Here is an 18,645-nt window from a genome sequence, read left to right on the forward strand (position 1 = left end):
TGACGGATGGTCACCAGAAAACACATCAACTATTACTTGGCTGCTTCATCACTTTTGTGATAGCTTAATTTCGTCTTAATCTGACATTTACATACAAAATTCTAAGTAATGTGAATGTAGTCAACAGTTATTTTCTTATTTAGTTCTTCAGAAAGATCTGTCTGCCAATCACCTGATACAAGAAGCTCTGTCAGTGACTCCAAGCCTCAGGTCGGCATTCATTTAATATCCATTTTATTCATTTTGCATTTTTATAAACAACAAATTATAATACAATTACAATGAATTAGTGATGTAGTGTTTTGGAAAGCCTTAAATCTTTTTGTTTGTTTATCTCAGGTCCTTCTTTCTGAAGATCAAATGTCGATGGATGGAGAGGAAGAGATGATAAAAGATGGTAATTATTCAGTAACGTCAACATTCAGGTCATCAAAATAATTTCAAGTATCAGTGAATTTTGCTGTATCTTGATCACATACACTCAACAAAAATATAAACGCAACACTTTTGGTTTTGCTCCCATTTTGTATGAGATGAACTCAAAGATCTAAAACTTTTTCCACATACACAATATCACCATTTCCCTCAAATATTGTTCACAAACCAGTCTAAATCTGTGATAGTGAGCACTTCTCCTTTGCTGAGATAATCCATCCCACCTCACAGGTGTGCCATATCAAGATGCTGATTAGACACCATGATTAGTGCACAGATGTGCCTTAGACTGCCCACAATAAAAGGCCACTCTGAAAAGTGCAGTTTTATCACACAGCACAATGCTACAGATGTCGCAAGATTTGAGGGAGCGTGCAATTGGCATGCTGACAGCAGGAATGTCAACCAGAGCTGTTGCTCGTGTATTGAATGTTCATTTCTCTACCATAAGCCGTCTCCAAAGGCGTTTCAGAGAATTTGGCAGTACATCCAACCAGCCTCACAACCGCAGACCACGCGTAACCACACCAGCCCAGGACCTCCACATCCAGCATGTTCACCTCCAAGATCGTCTGAGACCAGCCACTCGGACAGCTGCTGAAACAATCGGTTTGCATAACCAAAGAATTTCTGCACAAACTGTCAGAAACCGTCTCAGGGAAGCTCATCTGCATGCTCGTCGTCCTCATTGGGGTCTCGACCTGACTCCAGTTCGTCGTCGTAACCGACTTGAGTGGGCAAATGCTCACATTCGCTGGCGTTTGGCACGTTGGAGAGGTGTTCTCTTCACGGATGAATCCTGGTTCACACTGTTCAGGGCAGATGGCAGTGTGTGTGGCGTTGTGTGGGTGAGAGGTTTTCTGATGTCAATGTTGTGGATCGAGTGGCCCATGGTGGCGGTGGGGTTATGGTATGGGCAGGCGTCTGTTATGGACGAAGAACACAGGTGCATTTTATTGATGGCATTTTGAATGCACAGAGATACCGTGACGAGATCCTGAGGCCCATTGTTGTGCCAACATCCAAGAACATCACCTCATGTTGCAGCAGGATAATGCACGGCCCCATGTTGCAAGGATCAATCGATCAATCAATCAATTTTATTTATATAGCACCAAATCACAACAAACAGTTGCCCCAAGGCGCTTTATATTGTAAGGCAAGGCCATACAATAATTACGTAAAAACCCCAACGGTCAAAACGACCCCCTGTGAGCAAGCACTTGGCGACAGTGGGAAGGAAAAACTCCCTTTTAACAGGAAGAAACCTCCAGCAGAACCAGGCTCAGGGAGGGGCAGTCTTCTGCTGGGACTGGTTGGGGCTGAGGGAGAGAACCAGGAAAAAGACATGCTGTGGAGGGGAGCAGAGATCAATCACTAATGATTAAATGCAGAGTGGTGCATACAGAGCAAAAAGAGAAAGAAACACTCAGTGCATCATGGGAACCCCCCAGCAGTCTAAGTCTATAGCAGCATAACTAAGGGATGGTTCAGGGTCACCTGATCCAGCCCTAACTATAAGCTTTAGCAAAAAGGAAAGTTTTAAGCCTAATCTTAAAAGTAGAGAGGGTGTCTGTCTCCCTGATCTGAATTGGGAGCTGGTTCCACAGGAGAGGAGCCTGAAAGCTGAAGGCTCTGCCTCCCATTCTACTCTTACAAACCCTAGGAACTACAAGTAAGCCTGCAGTCTGAGAGCGAAGCGCTCTATTGGGGTGATATGGTACTATGAGGTCCCTAAGATAAGATGTGACCTGATTATTCAAAACCTTATAAGTAAGAAGAAGAATTTTAAATTCTATTCTAGAATTAACAGGAAGCCAGTGAAGAGAGGCCAATATGGGTGAGATATGCTCTCTCCTTCTAGTCCCCGTTAGTACTCTAGCTACAGCGTTTTGAATTAACTGAAGGCTTTTCAGGGAACTTTTAGGACAACCTGATAATAATGAATTACAATAGTCCAGCCTAGAGGAAATAAATGCATGAATTAGTTTTTCAGCATCACTCTGAGACAAGACCTTTCTAATTTTAGAGATATTGCGTAAATGCAAAAAAGCAGTCCTACATATTTGTTTAATATGCGCTTTGAATGACATATCCTGATCAAAAATGACTCCAAGATTTCTCACAGTATTACTAGAGGTCAGGGTAATGCCATCCAGAGTAAGGATCTGGTTAGACACCATGTTTCTAAGATTTGTGGGGCCAAGTACAATAACTTCAGTTTTATCTGAGTTTAAAAGCAGGAAATTAGAGGTCATCCATGTCTTTATGTCTGTAAGACAATCCTGCAGTTTAGCTAATTGGTGTGTGTCCTCTGGCTTCATGGATAGATAAAGCTGGGTATCATCTGCGTAACAATGAAAATTTAAGCAATGCCGTCTAATAATACTGCCTAAGGGAAGCATGTATAAAGTGAATAAAATTGGTCCTAGCACAGAACCTTGTGGAACTCCATAATTAACCTTAGTCTGTGAAGAAGATTCCCCATTTACATGAACAAATTGTAATCTATTAGATAAATATGATTCAAACCACCGCAGCGCAGTGCCTTTAATACCTATGGCATGCTCTAATCTCTGTAATAAAATTTTATGGTCAACAGTATCAAAAGCAGCACTGAGGTCTAACAGAACAAGCACAGAGATGAGTCCACTGTCTGAGGCCATAAGAAGATCATTTGTAACCTTCACTAATGCTGTTTCTGTACTATGATGAATTCTAAAACCTGACTGAAACTCTTCAAATAGACCATTCCTCTGCAGATGATCAGTTAGCTGTTTTACAACTACCCTTTCAAGAATTTTTGAAAGAAAAACACAATTGTACACAATTCTTGGAAGCTGAAAATGTCCCAGTTCTTGCATGGCCGGCATACTCACCGGACATGTCACCCATTGAGCATGTTTGGGAAGCTCTGGACCGGCGTATACGACAGCGTGTACCAGTTCCTGCCAATATCCAGCAACTTCGCACAGCCATTGAAGAGGAGTGGACCAACATTCCACAGGCCACAATTGACAACCTGATCAACTCTATGCGAAGGAGATGTGTTGCACTGCATGAGGCAAATGGTGGTCACACCAGATACTGACTGGTATCCCCCCCCAATAAAACAAAACTGCACCTTTCAGAGTGGCCTTTTATTGTGGGCAGTCTAAGTCACACCTGTGCACTAATCATGGTGTCTAATCAGCATCTTGGTATGGCACACCTGTGAGGTGGGATGGATTATCTCAGCAAAGGAGAAGTGCTCACTATCACAGATTTAGTCTGGTTTGTGAATAATATTTGAGGGAAATGGTGATATTGCGTATGTGGAAAAAGTTTTAGATCTTTGAGTTCATCTCATACATAATGGGAGCAAAACTAAGTGTTGCGTTTATATTTTTGTTGAGTATAATAACATATCTTGTGTTAAATATTTTGTTGTTCTACAGTGTTGCAAGATTTTCATTTTCATTTTCATTTCATTTTGGGTTCAACAAAGCAATTTTGAATTAAATCAAAACCTGTGTTTTTATAAATGGAATTCCTATTTATTTACTTATCTATTTAGCGGCAGCAGATGGCAGTGATGTTTTAGAGTCCAGCTCCTCGCAAAGCGATATTGTCGTAATTCCTCCAAAGCCAAAAACAAGAAAGGTAAAAAATAAAAAAATCTGTGAATGTTAACAACACTGCGCTGTTATAATGTTCCCATCGTGAATCCGTTTTCACTTTGATGATCTAATTTGTGTTTCAGGGAGACAAGCTGACAGTCGAAATCCTGTCATTGACGTTTGAACCATCCTCACGGGTGGCGCTTGACGAGTCAGTGCAGCGTGTCTTTGTAGAATATCGGCTGCTGGGCGTGCCGATGGAAACGACAGAAACGCCCATGTCCCTGCGCAAACCTGCCAAGGGGGAGCAGATTTATTACAACTTCACACGAGGTGAGAACAGACCAGCTTCATGATTGTACACAGACTTCACACTTGAATGCTGATTTGAAATTCTCTCCCCCTCTCTGTTAGTGATCTATGTCGATAGTTCCCACTCGGCTCCTCTCAGACATTATCTTTACACCATGTTAGAGGGCACCGATCCCAACCAGGGCAGGTACTGTCATTTCTGCCATTTCTGCATTATGTGCAGATATTCAACAGCAATTAGCTATTTTAGCCAGCAGAGTTGGACCACCACACTAACTTCAAAAATTTTAATAATTTCATCCACATTAAAGAGGTTTTCTTTGTACAAATTTTCCGCAAGTTAATATAGGTACGACTTAAAATTTCACGGTGCGACTGTTAACACATTCTTCTATTTTATAATTACTTAATATATATTTCTGGTGCTTTTGGTGACAATTTACCCACTGGTGGTGGTACTACTGTACACGTCTGCTGTTGATTTAACACCCTCATTGTTCAATATGGTTCATTGTTCAATACAGTTTTGGTTCCTCCACCTGTCGGCTACTTATTATCTATCAATTATTGTTACTTTGAGTTGTAGATATTTGTATGTGTATTCTGTTTTAATTGTTTTTCTGTCATGATTAATTTATTTTGGTATGTTGTGTGGTCTAGTCTGTTTCTATGTTACTGGGACTACGGATGGAAATTAGCATCTTGCTATAGTGTGGCATATTTACATGTAACTATGTTCATTAATATGCATTTCAAATAAACACACACACACACACACATATATATATATATATATATATATATATATATATATATATATAAACACCCAGTAAGTTTGCTAAATCAGTTATTTACCAACAAGTATCATTGTGCCATAGCTCCATAGTTTACCAGAGATGCTTACGTAGCAAGGTGAAATCCAGATTATAATGTGTTCCTACAAGCTTGGCTAGTTGGGATTCCCATTTGGCTCGCCTGGTCGAGCATTTTCCAGTTGAGTGAGAAGTCTCGTATTCAAATCCCAAATAAAGACAAACAGATATTACGAGCACATTTTATGCTATATCGACAAAAAATAAACAAACATCTACATATCTGGCCATATTTCCTCACACCTGCTAAAAATGTACTGTGGAGTTTAGTAACTCTTGTGATGCTGTCCCATCTATGTGGGCATCACACAGAGCGTAGGTCAGGGTATTGCGCACACCTCTAGATATTGAAGTCCAGATAAGGATTTCTCTATGGAATCTTAAACTGCGTGTTTGGGGGAGTTCGACTTAGAATGATTTTAATGTAACATATTTAATCTGAGGGAGATGACCCATTTTACATGATGGCACACAATAGTATCTTGTAAATGGGGCTTAAGAGATTAAGAGCAATAGCATTACCATACAATTTAAGTCTTGCATGTGCGACAGGTTGAAGTTCACAGTCGTCAGTGAGCCAATGGACGATGACGAGGAGTGCGTGGATGTCGGTCAAGCGTTCCTCAACCTGCAGGAGCTACTTCTTACAGGAAATGATGTCATCGAGCGACAAATTGACGGTAGGTGTTGCACGTTAGACTGTGCAATAGTTTGTGGAACACATTTTATTTGTGAAGTCTGTCTCTGTGTGTCAGTTTTCTAACCCTAACCCTAACACCCCATAATGACAATGTGAAATTTTTTTAAAATAAATTTGCAAAATCTAAAAAAACAACTTTTTTCACATTGTCATTATGGGGCATTGTGAGTAGAATTTTGAGGGGAAAAATGAGTTTCATCCATTTTGGAATAAGACTGTAACATAAAAAATGTGGAAAAAATGCAGCACTGGTAATACTTTCTGGATGCACCATATGGTCATGAAATGATCGTTTGTACATGAGTACAATTGAATTGTTTCCGACTGTGTGTGTGGTGTCTCTTCCAGTTGTAAGTGTGGACGAAGAGAAGAATGTGATTGGAAATCTGAAAGTGTCTCTTGAGGCAGCGCGAGCTCTGACGGGGATATACAGAGAGTTTCACAAGAAAACCCAAACCAGGAAGGAGGACAAGCTGGAGGAAGAGGAGCAAGATGAGAAGAAAGACGACATACAAGCGATAGATTATGAGGATGACTTCTAATGAATGAAATAATATATTATGGTTTAAAGTTATTTATTTCACATATTTTTTGAACATGCATAATGGATCTAAATATTGTACTCATAATGATTGCTGACTCTGTCAGTAGCCACCTCCCAGTTTGGTACCATCCCCTCAAGGATACAGGGTTCACACTTCCCCTCAATACCCAACATGTCCCACAGGGTATTTAGATCTTAATGCTCGGCTCCCTTCCTCCCATGGGAAGAGATGGATCTTTCCCCCATGCTTAGGGTCAGTATAGGACCATTGTTGACTACAGAACAGGATGGAACTGTTGGATTACAGTTTAGACCTTTACTGCAAAAGACGGGACCTGCACCCGAATAGTATGGTTGAAATGTTGAAATGTCAAGTTTCTGTTCACAGTAAATCTTGTACCACATGATCGCCACGTTATATAGTCTAAACAGAAGTCATGAAAAGTGGCTTCATAAAAGGTTAACCAACATTTTTGAGTAGAAGTATATCAGTATTGTTTTTAACTTGTTCAAATGGTTCAGTTTATGGAAAAATAGGATACCAAACTAACAGTTTAATTTTTAGCTTCTCAATGGACAAGAAACATATACGGTAGATAAACGACATGTTTTAGGTAAAGCATTCAACATTTCTCTGTAGTTTCCTGAATAACATCATGACAAAAATCCTATTACTCTTAAAATGTTGAGTATACACAATGAACATCTTAATTTGTCACGTCTACATGTTGTATGCCATTTAATTAAGAAGTTATAACGAATGTTTGTAATTTATATATTTGACAGTTGTCATGAAATACCTCTTATGAGGAACAAACTACTAACAAACGGTGCATGTAATCTGATGTCCAGATTATGTTTCTAAAATTATGACCAACACATAAATGAACATTAGACCAAAAGACAAATTTGATCAAAATAAGATTTAAAGACAAATATTCAGCATCCACATAATAACAACATGCATGTTCGTTGCTGAGAGAACACAGATTTTTATGTACTAAACAAACATCAATCATGTCCTGCTGCTTTTGCTTTTCTTAAACATGATAAACTTGATATGTGGAAACATTAACTGAGAGCAGTATAAGATCAGATTGCACATGCAGGACAACATCATTAGCAAAGGGCAGTAGCTGAAACACTAAAATACTATGAAATTTTGCCAATTTAGGATACATTCCTAAGTAAGTTTTTCCAATTCTTTTTTTTTCTTTTTTTTTTTTTTTTGAGATTGGTATCCATTTTCCAGGATTCGGCAGAGTTTATTCCATCCAAAAAGATTGGATACCAACTTCGACTCAAAAATGCTACTTCCTGAAAAGAAAATGGTGGTATGAGTTGTAGTATAAGCCACGTGTTTCAGTGTCTCTATGATGCAGCTGTGCAATGGCCGACACTGAAGTGTTTTATCTCAAGTGTCATTGATACGACAGAAACATGCATGTGCACGGTTTATTTTCCAGGTAGTGAGCATAGTTAACGGGTGGCCACTATTTACACATTTTTGCTGTAAGTCTTTAATACAAATATGAAAAGAAAGGAAAAAAAAAAAAATCTATGAATCAGTGTATCATTCCTTCCATTTTTACTGTGGTTTTGGGAACAAATATGTAAAAAACAAAACAAAAAAACAAAAACGAGTGGTGTTTCTGGGGGTTTATTTAAAAACAAATGAAGTATTGATACTCTGTTCAAAACGATGCATATCTCACCAAACATCTCATAAAAATGGCATTTAAAGGTTTGAAATGATTTTCAAACATTAATTCTGTGGATTTTAGACAAAAAGGAAAGAAGTTAAATGGCGTTGGCTGTCAAGATAATAGACATTATATCCATAAACGCCTCATGGATTGCAGCTACTAATTGGAGCTGGCGTATCAGTACGGCCGCCATCTTGGATGGGTCCCTATTGCGCCCCCAGTGTATTTATTTGTATTGCAGAAGGTGTATCCCCAAGTACAATAAACCGTAACTCCCCGAATTTTTACCCGACTTTCCTACGGTTTGGTTTGTTGGAAACAGCAAAGATTCAGTTACGATACAGGATCCTGTCATACATTACAAATATGTACTTTCATGCTAAAATACTTTGTCTTATGCTCTTTAACAAAGTGGTATGGCATATAGATAAATGTATAAATGAATTTTATAATTTAGTCAAGGAACACGTTTGGAATGTTAATCAATCAATCAATCAACTTTTTTCTTATATAGCGCCAAATCACAACAAACAGTTGCCCCAAGGCGCTCCATATTGCAAGGCAAGGCCATACAATAACCATGAAAAACCCCAACGGTCAAAACGACCCCCTATGAGCAAGCACTTGGCCACAGTGGGAAGGAAAAACTCCCTTTTAACAGGAAGAAACCTCCAGCAGAACCAGGCTCAGGGAGGGGCAGTCTTCTGCTGAGACTGGTTGGGGCTGAGGGAAAGAACCAGGAAAAAGACATGCCGAGAAGGGGGGCAGAGATCGATCACTAATGATTAAATGCAGAGTGATGCATACGGAGCAAAAAAAGAAAGAAAGAAATAGTGCATCATGGGAACCCCCCACAGTCTACGTCTAAAGCAACATAACCAAGGGATGGTCCAGGGTCACCCGATCCAGCCCTAACTATAAGCCTTAGCGAAAAGGAAAGTTTTAAGCCTAATCTTAAAAGTAGAGAGGGTATCTGTCTCCCTGATCTGAATTGGGAGCTGGTTCCACAGGAGAGGAGCCTGAAAGCTGAAGGCTCTGCCTCCCATTCTACTCTTACAAACCCTAGGAACTACAAGTAAGCCCGCAGTCTGAGAGCGAAGCGCTCTAATGGGGTAATATGGTACTACGAGGTCCCTAAGATAAGATGGGACCTGATTATTCAAAACCTTATAAGTAAGAAGAAGAATTTTAAATTCTATTCTAGAATTAACAGGAAGCCAATGAAGAGAGGCCAACACGGGTGAGATATGCTCTCTCCTGCTAGTCCCCGTCAGTACTCTAGCTGCAGCATTCTGAACCTACTGAAGGCTTTTTAGGGAACTTTTAGGACAACCTGATAATAATGAATTACAATAGTCCAGCCTAGAGGAAATAAATGCATGAATTAGTTTTTCAGCATCACTCTGAGACAAGACCTTTCTGATTTTAGAGATATTGCGTAAATGCAAAAAGGCAGTCCTACATATTTGTTTAATATGCGCTTTGAATGACATATCCTGATCAAAAATAACTCCAAGATTTCTCACAGTATTACTAGAGATCAGGGAAATGCCATCCAGAGTAACGATCTGGTTAGACACCATGCTTCTAAGATTTGTGGGGCCAAGTACAATAACTTCAGTTTTATCTGAGTTTAAAAGCAGGAAATTAGAGGTCATCCATGTCTTTATGTCTGTAAGACAATCCTGCAGTTTAGCTAATTGGTGTGTATCCTCTGGCTTCATGGATAGATAAAGCTGGGTATCATCTGCGTAACAATGAAAATTTAAGCAATACCGTCTAATAATACTGCCCAAGGGAAGCATGTATAAAGTGAATAAAATTGGTCCTAGCACAGAACCTTGTGGAACTCCATAATTAACTTTAGTCTGTGAAGAAGATTCCCCATTTACATGAACAAACTGTAATCTATTAGACAAATATGATTCAAACCACCGCAGCGCAGTGCCTTTAATACCTATGACATGCTCTAATCTCTGTAATAAAATTTTATGGTCAACAGTATCAAAAGCAGCACTGAGGTCCAACAGAACAAGCACAGAGATAAGTCCACTGTCCGAAGCCATAAGAAGATCATTTGTAACCTTCACTAATGCTGTTTCTGTACTATGATGAATTCTAAAACCTGACTGAAACTCTTCAAATAGACCATTCCTCTGCAGGTGATCAGTTAGCTGTTTTACAACTACCCTCTCAAGAATCTTTAAGAGAAAAGGAAGGTTGGAGATTGGCCTATAATTAGCTAAGATAGCTGGGTCAAGTGATGGCTTTTTAAGTAATGGTTTAATTACTGCCACCTTAAAGGCCTGTGGTACATAACCAACTAACAAAGATAGATTGATCATATTTAAGATTGAAGCATTAAATAATGGTAGGACTTCCTTGAGCAGCCTGGCAGGAATGGGGTCTAATAAGCATGTTGATGGTTTGGATGAAGTAACTAATGAAAATAACTCAGACAGAACAATCGGAGAGAAAGAGTCTAACCAAATACCGGCATCACTGAAAGCAGCCAAAGATAACGATACATCTTTGGGATGGTTATGAGTAATTTTTTCTCTAATAGTCAAAATTTTGTTAGCAAAGAAAGTCATGAAGTCATCACTAGTTAAAGTTAATGGAATACTCAGCTCAATAGAGCTCTGACTCTTTGTCAGCCTGGCTACAGTGCTGAAAAGAAACCTGGGGTTGTTCTTATTTTCTTCAATTAGTGATGAGTAGAAAGATGTCCTAGCTTCACGGAGGGCTTTCTTATAGAGCAACAAACTCTTTTTCCAGGCTAAGTGAAGCTCTTCTAAATTAGTGAGACGCCATTTCCTCTCCAACTTACGGGTTATCTGCTTTAAGCTACGAGTTTGTGAGTTATACCACGGAGTCAGACACTTCTGATTTAAAGCTCTCTTTTTCAGAGGAGCTACAGCATCCAAAGTTGTCTTCAATGAGGATGTAAAACTATTGACAAGATACTCTAACTCCCTTACAGAGTTTAGGTAGCTACTCTGCTCTGTGTTGGTATATGACATTAGAGAACATAAAGAAGGAATCATATCCTTAAACCTAGTTACAGCGCTTTCTGAAAGACTTCTAGTGTAATGAAACTTATTCCCCACTGCAGGGTAGTCCATCAGAGTAAATGTAAATGTTATTTTGTTAATGTTAAATGTTAATTTGAATTTATTTCTCTCTCTCTCTCTCTCTCTCTCTCTCACACACACACACACACACACACACACACACACACACACACACACACACACGCACACACACAGAGAGAGAGAGAGAGAGAACATCACTTTAATTTCCTGTACTTCGCTTACCAGGTTTTGTTACAAAATGAACATTTTTTACCGTTTGCTACCATGACATAATATTACAGATGGTAAAATAACCAAAATTATTGTTCAAAGGTAATCCCACCCTCAGCTCCGTTTGACTCTAGTGCTGGCCTCTTGTGAAGAGACCAATCCAATATGGCGGCGACGCCGGATTACGTTGCAGCAAGTCATGAGGCGTCTATGTGTATAATGTCTATGGTCATGATTGCAAACGTCTGTCATGTGACAATGTTTTCACCAATCACAGTGCAAATTGACTAAAACGGTAAGTTTGCCTCACTGAACTCCACACTAGTGGTTTGCCTCGGGTGGACGTCACAGCTTCAGACTTCCTGTTATTGGCCGAATCAGAACAAAGCAGTCGTGGAGCCGAGATGTTGCATTCAAGTAGTCTTCGTAAACATAAAAGTCGAATATTCTCCATCACTGTGGTTTCATAATAAGATTTTAATATGTATTTTACCCACACTGACCACAATATTTAAGTTTATTTAAATCTGTGTAGTTCATCACAAGCTAAACGCTAGCTGAACGCTAAAACTGTAATTCACTTTAACCTTGTGCGTTTATTTACAGTATTTGCAGAATGGTTTTGGTGGCACCTTCTGGTTAAGATTTGGTATTACAGGTCGTTCATAAGTAATTTTTAGGTTTTGCAACAATAAAAAATATTATGCGGGAAAAAATTGAGTGATTAATATTTGATAGCTATCGAATGTATTTGTTTATATAAATTAGATTTAAATTAAATTTTAAATCAAAATTTAATTAAATTAAATTTTTTAATATTAAAAATAAATGTGTGTGTGGGGGGGGGGGGTGAATGAAAATATACAGAACTGAAACAATGTAAAAATGAGTGTTTATAGTCATTCTAACACTGTATTTATTCTTTTTAAATTTCTTATTCCCCTGTCCATTTTCATTTTTTTGATTAAGATATTTTTCTACAGGACATTTTTAATTAATGTATACTTTATTGTAGCACTTTTTTGCTAAATATTACCAACACATAGTGCTATCCAAAACATTTATGCACGGTAAGAATTTGTGTTTCAGTTTTGTGTTTGAGTTTTATACATCAGCGAGTCAACCAAACAGTACAATCTGAAATATGCCCAAAATTTCCCAGTCCAACAAAAAGCTAATATGTCAAAATAAACAATTATCGATTTACAGAACATTCTTATTTTCGAAATTAAAAATCACTCAATCATAAAACGATTGTAATTAGTTGAATACAATAGAAAACCTACCGTAAAAACTGTAAAAGGTGATAACTGATATATATACATTATTTTTTAAATATATTTTCTATTTTGCTTTTTCGTTCTTTCTTCACGCAGTTTTTTTTTTTTTTCTCAGATGTTTCTGCTGCCATCTTATGGACAAATTAGAAAATGCTGCATTCAGGTCCTCATAAATTCTACGGTCAAAAAACGAATGTCTCAATATTTAAATGTTTTTTTTGTTGTTGTTTTTTTTTGCACAGTAATTATCCAACGCTCTGGTTGCACGTCATACGTTAAATGTAAATATCCACAATCTCCCGTGATAACAGAAACTAAAATCTTAATTAAATCTGAACGTTGCAGCCAGAAATTTTCCAACAACTTTGCAATTTACTAAAGTCTTTAAAAGCGTCAGTTGATGAGCGACACCTTTTTCCGACGAGAAGCGGCAAAGATCAATTATCGTTACGTACAAAATTAAGATTGTAGTTTGATTTTTTTTGTTGTTGTTGTTTTAGCCTAATATTAGATTTAGTAAAGTGGAGCCACGAGTTAGCCGAGTTAAGTAAGACCGACTTAAAATAAAATTATATTGCGCTAGTTTGTGTTTGCGAATATTAGCAAAGCTGGTGTTAGCTATTTTTTTTAAAGAAGTTACAAGTTGTCACTGAAACCTAAAATGGTAAGTATCTGTAACGTTAATTCGTGAAGAACACATTTTTAAAAACTATTTAATTATTCAATTTCTGCAGTTTTGTGTTAACTCGTTTTTCCCCTCTTCCTCCTGAAAGTGACGTAATTGATTCCTTCACTTATAAACGTCCGTTTTTGTTTTGTTTTTTTGTTTGTTTGTTTTTCTTCCTTATGACCAGAGGGAAAATATGAAATGTGTCACCCACCAGCAGGCCAGAATGCTGCTACATAACAAGTTTGTTGTGGTGCTGGGAGACTCCAGTGAGTATTACTACTTTTTAAAAGTTTTAAAGTTTTGTCATGCAGAGATTTACCAGATACTTTCCAAAAGTCTTGACGGATTCATGTCCGATTGTTAAAGTGGATCTGGTTTCTATCTTGTACTCAGTTCAACGATCGGTGTACAAGGATCTTGTGCTTCTGTTGCAGAAGGAGAAGTATCTCTCTGTGAAACAACTCAAGAGAAAGGTACGAGCAACACCCAGACGAGGAAATGAAAGAAAATTGACAACCTCCTTTTTATGCCAATTTCCATCTTCTTTTTTATTTTGTGATTGTACAGTCATGATTTGGGTGCAGATAGCCACCTAATGCACTACAAAAGTAAAAGTCATTCTTAAATTTCTTGTGGTGCTGCAGTGCTCGCCGTGTTCTTCACAGCCTCTGCGTATGTAATACTCTGTTCATGTTTGACAGCTTGCACCTTTTCTGTTGTCTTGCTGGCTTCACGGCTTCTACAGTTGCAGCAATTTATTGCTGCACCCTCCTCACATTTCCCATATTCATGCTGGTTTGCACACCGTCCATGTCGCTGTTTGCGCTTACATACAACTGCTCCAAGACCAAAGTGCTGACAATTATAGCATCTGAGTGGAGGGTGGAACCTTTACTTCAAATGTCAGCATGACAGAAGTATTGTCAACCACCTCTCCATCCATTTGGCAGACATCACATTTGCTCCACACACCTCCTGTAACATCTCATCTGTGGGTACACCAACAGAAACGCCAGATATCACTGCCCTGATTCGAGGCCTCCTGTGAAGTTTTTCAACCTGCGCTCTGACAAAATTTTAGTCACTTGCACAGTTTTTCCATCTGGTCATTGTCCCTGCACATCATCAATAGCGCTCCACTCTGTGAAACTTTGGCCTGCTTGAAATCAACTATTTTTCTCAAAGCTTTTGAATGTTTGACCAGGTGCCTCACCCCAAATGACCTGCCATCCTCAATCCTAATCAAAGCAAAGTGGGTGCTCAAAACATCCAGCCAACTTGCTCCAAATTTCCATCATGCATGTGGTAGTAAGACTTTTTCCTCAACATGTCCAACAGATGGCAGTGTTCAGCATGACCTGCAAAAGTTTGATTTTTGGATTGATATGTTGGATCAGGGGGCAGCATGGTGTCTTAGTGGTTAGCACTGTTGCCTCACAGCAAGGTCATAAGATTGATTCCCACCTGTGGTCTTTCTGTGTAGAGTTTGCATGTTCTCCCTGTGTTCGTGTGGGTTCTGTCCGGGTGCTCCAGCTTTCTCCTGCATCCAAAGACATGCAGGTTTGCAGGTTAGGTGGATTGGAAACTTTAAATTGTCTGTAGGTATGTGCGGATATGAATGTTTGTTTGTCCATATGTGGCCCTGCGACAGACTGCTGTCCTGTCCGATTGAAGGTTGGGTCAGTTAATTGGCGTATCTTCACCGAGTCCTTTCAAGATGATAGATTCTATAATTTTGTCATACGTATAATGGAATCTTTGACAGACGGACATTGAATTGGTCCTTGCCAAGGAAACTTAAAAAAAAAACTGTCATAGGCTTAAAATTTTTGTTGTTGTTGTCACCTAAGTGAGACATACCTCATGTCATCGTCTTTCAGGGTGAGATGAATTTTGAGCAGGACTGCCTGGTGGAAGGCGGCTGTCTGAATCAGATGCACAATGGGACAAAATACCAGGAGGTGCGCCAGTACCAGTCTGACCACCACCTAGTCCGATTTTACTTTCTCACCCGAGTCTATTCTGAGTACATGCAAAGCGTCATGGAAGACTTCCGCCAGGGTTTGAAACCAGACGTGCTCATTATCAACTCCTGTGTTTGGGATATTTCCAGGTGGGTGAGTTCACAAGGACTGTGTTCTAAAAACTAAAGTGAAGATATACCAGTTGGAGTTGGAAAGTCTGGTCAACAGGTTGTCAGGTTGTTTGCTAACTGAGTTAAGTCACAAAGATGTTGACAAAAACTTGACTTCATGCAGTATCCGGTCCAGAAAGTTTTCCACACTCACTAATAAAATCTGAACACTCGTTATATTTTGTTATAAAATGTAATTTATGTTGCACACACAGAATTTCTAAGACAGATTAAATTTTGAGTGACTTTACACTCACATGTCCTTTGATTGCAAAACAGACAAACCCCGTACCTTCTCTTGCCCTATGATAGTAATTCTGAGTCCGTACGGTGGATTTTTGTAGGTACAATTCCAGCTGGAATGACGATTACAAGGAAAACCTCCATAAGTTCTTCTGTGAGCTGCAAGAGGTTTTACCTGAGGAAACACTGGTTATATGGAGCCTCGCCATGCCGTTGGGTGAAAGGATCAGAGGGGGCTTCCTGGTGCCTGAGGTATGTCAACTGGAAATGTTTTTGCTTCTTTTTTTTTTTTCCTTTTCCATTCTCATGTTTCTCCTCCATGTCAGATTGAGTATATGGTTCCCCGCCTCCGTAACGACGTCATCGAGGCCAACTTTGACAGCGGCATTCTGGCTGCCGCTTATGGCGTAGATGTGTTAGACTCCCACTTTCATTTTCGCTTCTCGCTGCAGCATCGGTCCAATGATGGGGTCCACTGGAACGCCTTTGCTCACCGCAAAATAACGTCCCTCCTCCTGCAGCATGTTGCAGAGGCCTGGGGCGTGGTAATGCACTGTTCGGTGACCACTGTTGGTAAGGAGGAGACGTTTCTGCTGATCTCATACGTCACTGATGGGTGACTTGAATGTAAGCTGATGATGATTTGTGTTTCTCAGAATGTATCAATGTTTCTGATCATCAGCCGGCCTACAGAAACGCCAACAGACATGCAGGTGAGACATGAACTAATCAAAGACATTTGGCCCGACCCTCAGTTAGAGTGAGTGGGTACAGGAAAGGAGTGAATGAATAAATGTTACAAGCCATGAATGCTGCAACTATTATTGAGTAATCTCAGTTATTTTTCTCAATTCATTAAGTTAATTGGGAGGTGGAAATCAACTTTTCTAAAATTCTATGGTGATTTTTTTTTTTTTTCTTCTTCCCATCCAAATAGTTGGCAATTCATTTACTGAAAATAATCAGGTGCAGCTCTGAGTTCCCATTTAAGTTCATATCTTTCTTTATTTTGGGCTTTAAACACACCTAAAGTGTATGTGGGATTTTTTTAAGAGGGGGCAGGTAACTTCATACAGTGTCTACAGTCTTTGTGTTTCATAGTAGAGAAGCTTGAATCTTTGACTGGACTGGGTTGGTGGTTATGTCCACCCTCCTAATGACAGGGCAGCTGTCCCTCCTAATGATGGGACAGACGACCCTCCTGATGACGTGAATGAGAGGCGTCCATCCCATCATTAGGAGGAACAGCTGCCCTGTCATTAGGAGAGTGCTAACTAGAGCACAATAGGTGCTAATTAGAACTATTGTTTAGTCACTATAGCAGTCTACCTCTCGGAAGGAGGGGTCTGGTTAGGTTTAAAACTCCAGCTTTTGTGGCTTCTGTTTATTCTTCTCTACAAGAGTCAAGACAGAAGTCAGACTACCAGAGCAAGAATTTTAGCTGAGGAAGCTTCTGCGATTTGAAGCAAAACGTCCTCGCTTCAAGCAACCCAGTCCAGTCGAAGATTCAAGCTTCTCTACTATGGAAACCACCTGGACAACTAAGAGCCTACACAGAAACATCTTCGTGTCTCCTTTTGCAGGAGCATTTCGAGATATGCACATGAATGACAGTTGCCTCCCACCTAACTAGTCTATAACACATGCTGTCTGTAAAAATACACTTATTTCTTGGTTCACAGGTGATGGGTGTTTAATCATTTCTCGCCCCATCATAGGATTATTTAATATGTTTCTCCCTTTAAAATTGGATTTCAGGGTTTGTTTGTTTTGTGTGTGTGTGTATAGTGGTCACTGTTGTCTGATCCTGATGCATGTCCTCTGACAGGGTGGTACCCCTCAGAGGATGACAACAGGGACGAGTTCAGCAGAGATGGTTTTCCAGCCTTTGGGTATCTGAGCTTTGAGGAGGAGCAGCAGCAGCAGCCGTGGCACCGTCACCCTCAGACTGCACCAGCTTACCCGCCTATCTACCACCCGCAGCGCCACCCATCGTTCCACGACGACAGCTGGGTTAGCAGCGGTAAGAACAGGCTGAGTGCTGATACGTGACCTTCACTTTGAAAATGCTTCACGTGGTTCTGATCTGACACACTTTTAGTTTTCTGGCAGATAAACCGTCCACCAAAACTTGCTGTTGGTTTGAATTTTGAGTATTTTTTTTTTTTGTTTATTCCCTGAAGAGCTTTAAGTAAACCAGAGTTGATGCTTTTCAGGTTTTGACTGCAGACCTGCTCCCAGAAAAATGTCCTACATGAATCAGCAGCAGTACGTGATGAGAAGCCGCCGCCACCACCGCAGACGTCATCGCGAGCCATACAGTGTTAACAGGCCCAGTCACTATGACTACAATGTTGCACATTCTTGTGGCTGGAGCCTGTTTAAGTGAAAATGGTTCAAATGGTTTTAATCTAGTCTTGGGTTGTTTAGTGATATGATGCAAATAAAAGGTCCTGTTCACATTATTCTGGTTTAGCCCACTTCATGCATAACTTGGAGAGTTAGTGTTGGAACAATGAAATATCAAGTTTCCAGAGACCAAAATGTTTGAAACTTATGTAATAAATGTACAAGTGATGCAGCGGTTTTGAAAGGGACATGAATAAAACAAACTCAAAGTATAATGCTCCCAAACTTTACACAAGACATTTATTCAATTCTGTACCACAAAGCTTATTTTGTGTTGAAGTGCAAGTTTCTGCAATTTCTGTGGGATCACAAAATTACAGCTAATTTCTGGTTTTACTTTTATGTGGGGGGGTGCAAATATTAGCTGTACAAGAGATTGAGGAAGCACGCCTCCCAGTTTTAATGTTAATGTTGAATTTGATGGCAGTAGGACCTT

At 39.5% G+C, this 18,645-nt stretch overlaps 2 protein-coding genes across 2 annotated transcripts in view; both read left to right on the forward strand.

The window, feature by feature from the left end:
- The window catches only part of rpgrip1 (RPGR interacting protein 1), a 31,783-nt gene extending 25,049 nt beyond the window's left edge, over positions 1–6,734 (forward strand). The window contains exons 24-30 of the mRNA XM_034165050.1: positions 144–210; positions 340–397; positions 3,992–4,077; positions 4,178–4,367; positions 4,449–4,533; positions 5,771–5,898; positions 6,267–6,734. Of these exons, the coding sequence (XP_034020941.1) occupies positions 144–210; positions 340–397; positions 3,992–4,077; positions 4,178–4,367; positions 4,449–4,533; positions 5,771–5,898; positions 6,267–6,460 (808 nt within the window). The 3' untranslated portion in view covers positions 6,461–6,734. The remainder of the gene's footprint in view (positions 1–143; positions 211–339; positions 398–3,991; positions 4,078–4,177; positions 4,368–4,448; positions 4,534–5,770; positions 5,899–6,266) is intronic.
- Positions 6,735–13,612: 6,878 nt separating this feature from the next.
- fam113 (family with sequence similarity 113) lies at positions 13,613–17,852 on the forward strand. The gene is made up of 7 exons (XM_034165051.1): positions 13,613–13,689; positions 13,817–13,896; positions 15,304–15,536; positions 15,902–16,052; positions 16,127–16,373; positions 16,457–16,513; positions 17,629–17,852. Exons 1-7 carry the CDS (start codon positions 13,617–13,619, stop codon positions 17,850–17,852), a joined length of 1,065 nt encoding a protein of 354 aa, XP_034020942.1. The 5' UTR covers positions 13,613–13,616.
- The last annotated feature ends 793 nt before the right edge of the window (positions 17,853–18,645 follow it).

This window comes from Thalassophryne amazonica, chromosome 23 (genome assembly GCF_902500255.1).
Source record: "Thalassophryne amazonica chromosome 23, fThaAma1.1, whole genome shotgun sequence".
In the NCBI taxonomy this organism is placed as follows: Eukaryota; Metazoa; Chordata; class Actinopteri; order Batrachoidiformes; family Batrachoididae; genus Thalassophryne; species Thalassophryne amazonica.

Coding starts and splice junctions, on each gene's coding strand:
- fam113 (XM_034165051.1), top strand. CDS start 13,617: ATGAAATGTGTCACCCACCAGCAGGCCAGAATGCTGCTACATAACAAG. Junction 15,537..15,901: donor TGTGTTTGGGATATTTCCAG/GTGGGTGAGTTC, acceptor GGATTTTTGTAG/GTACAATTCCAGCTGGAATG. Junction 16,374..16,456: donor CTGTTCGGTGACCACTGTTG/GTAAGGAGGAGA, acceptor TGTGTTTCTCAG/AATGTATCAATGTTTCTGAT.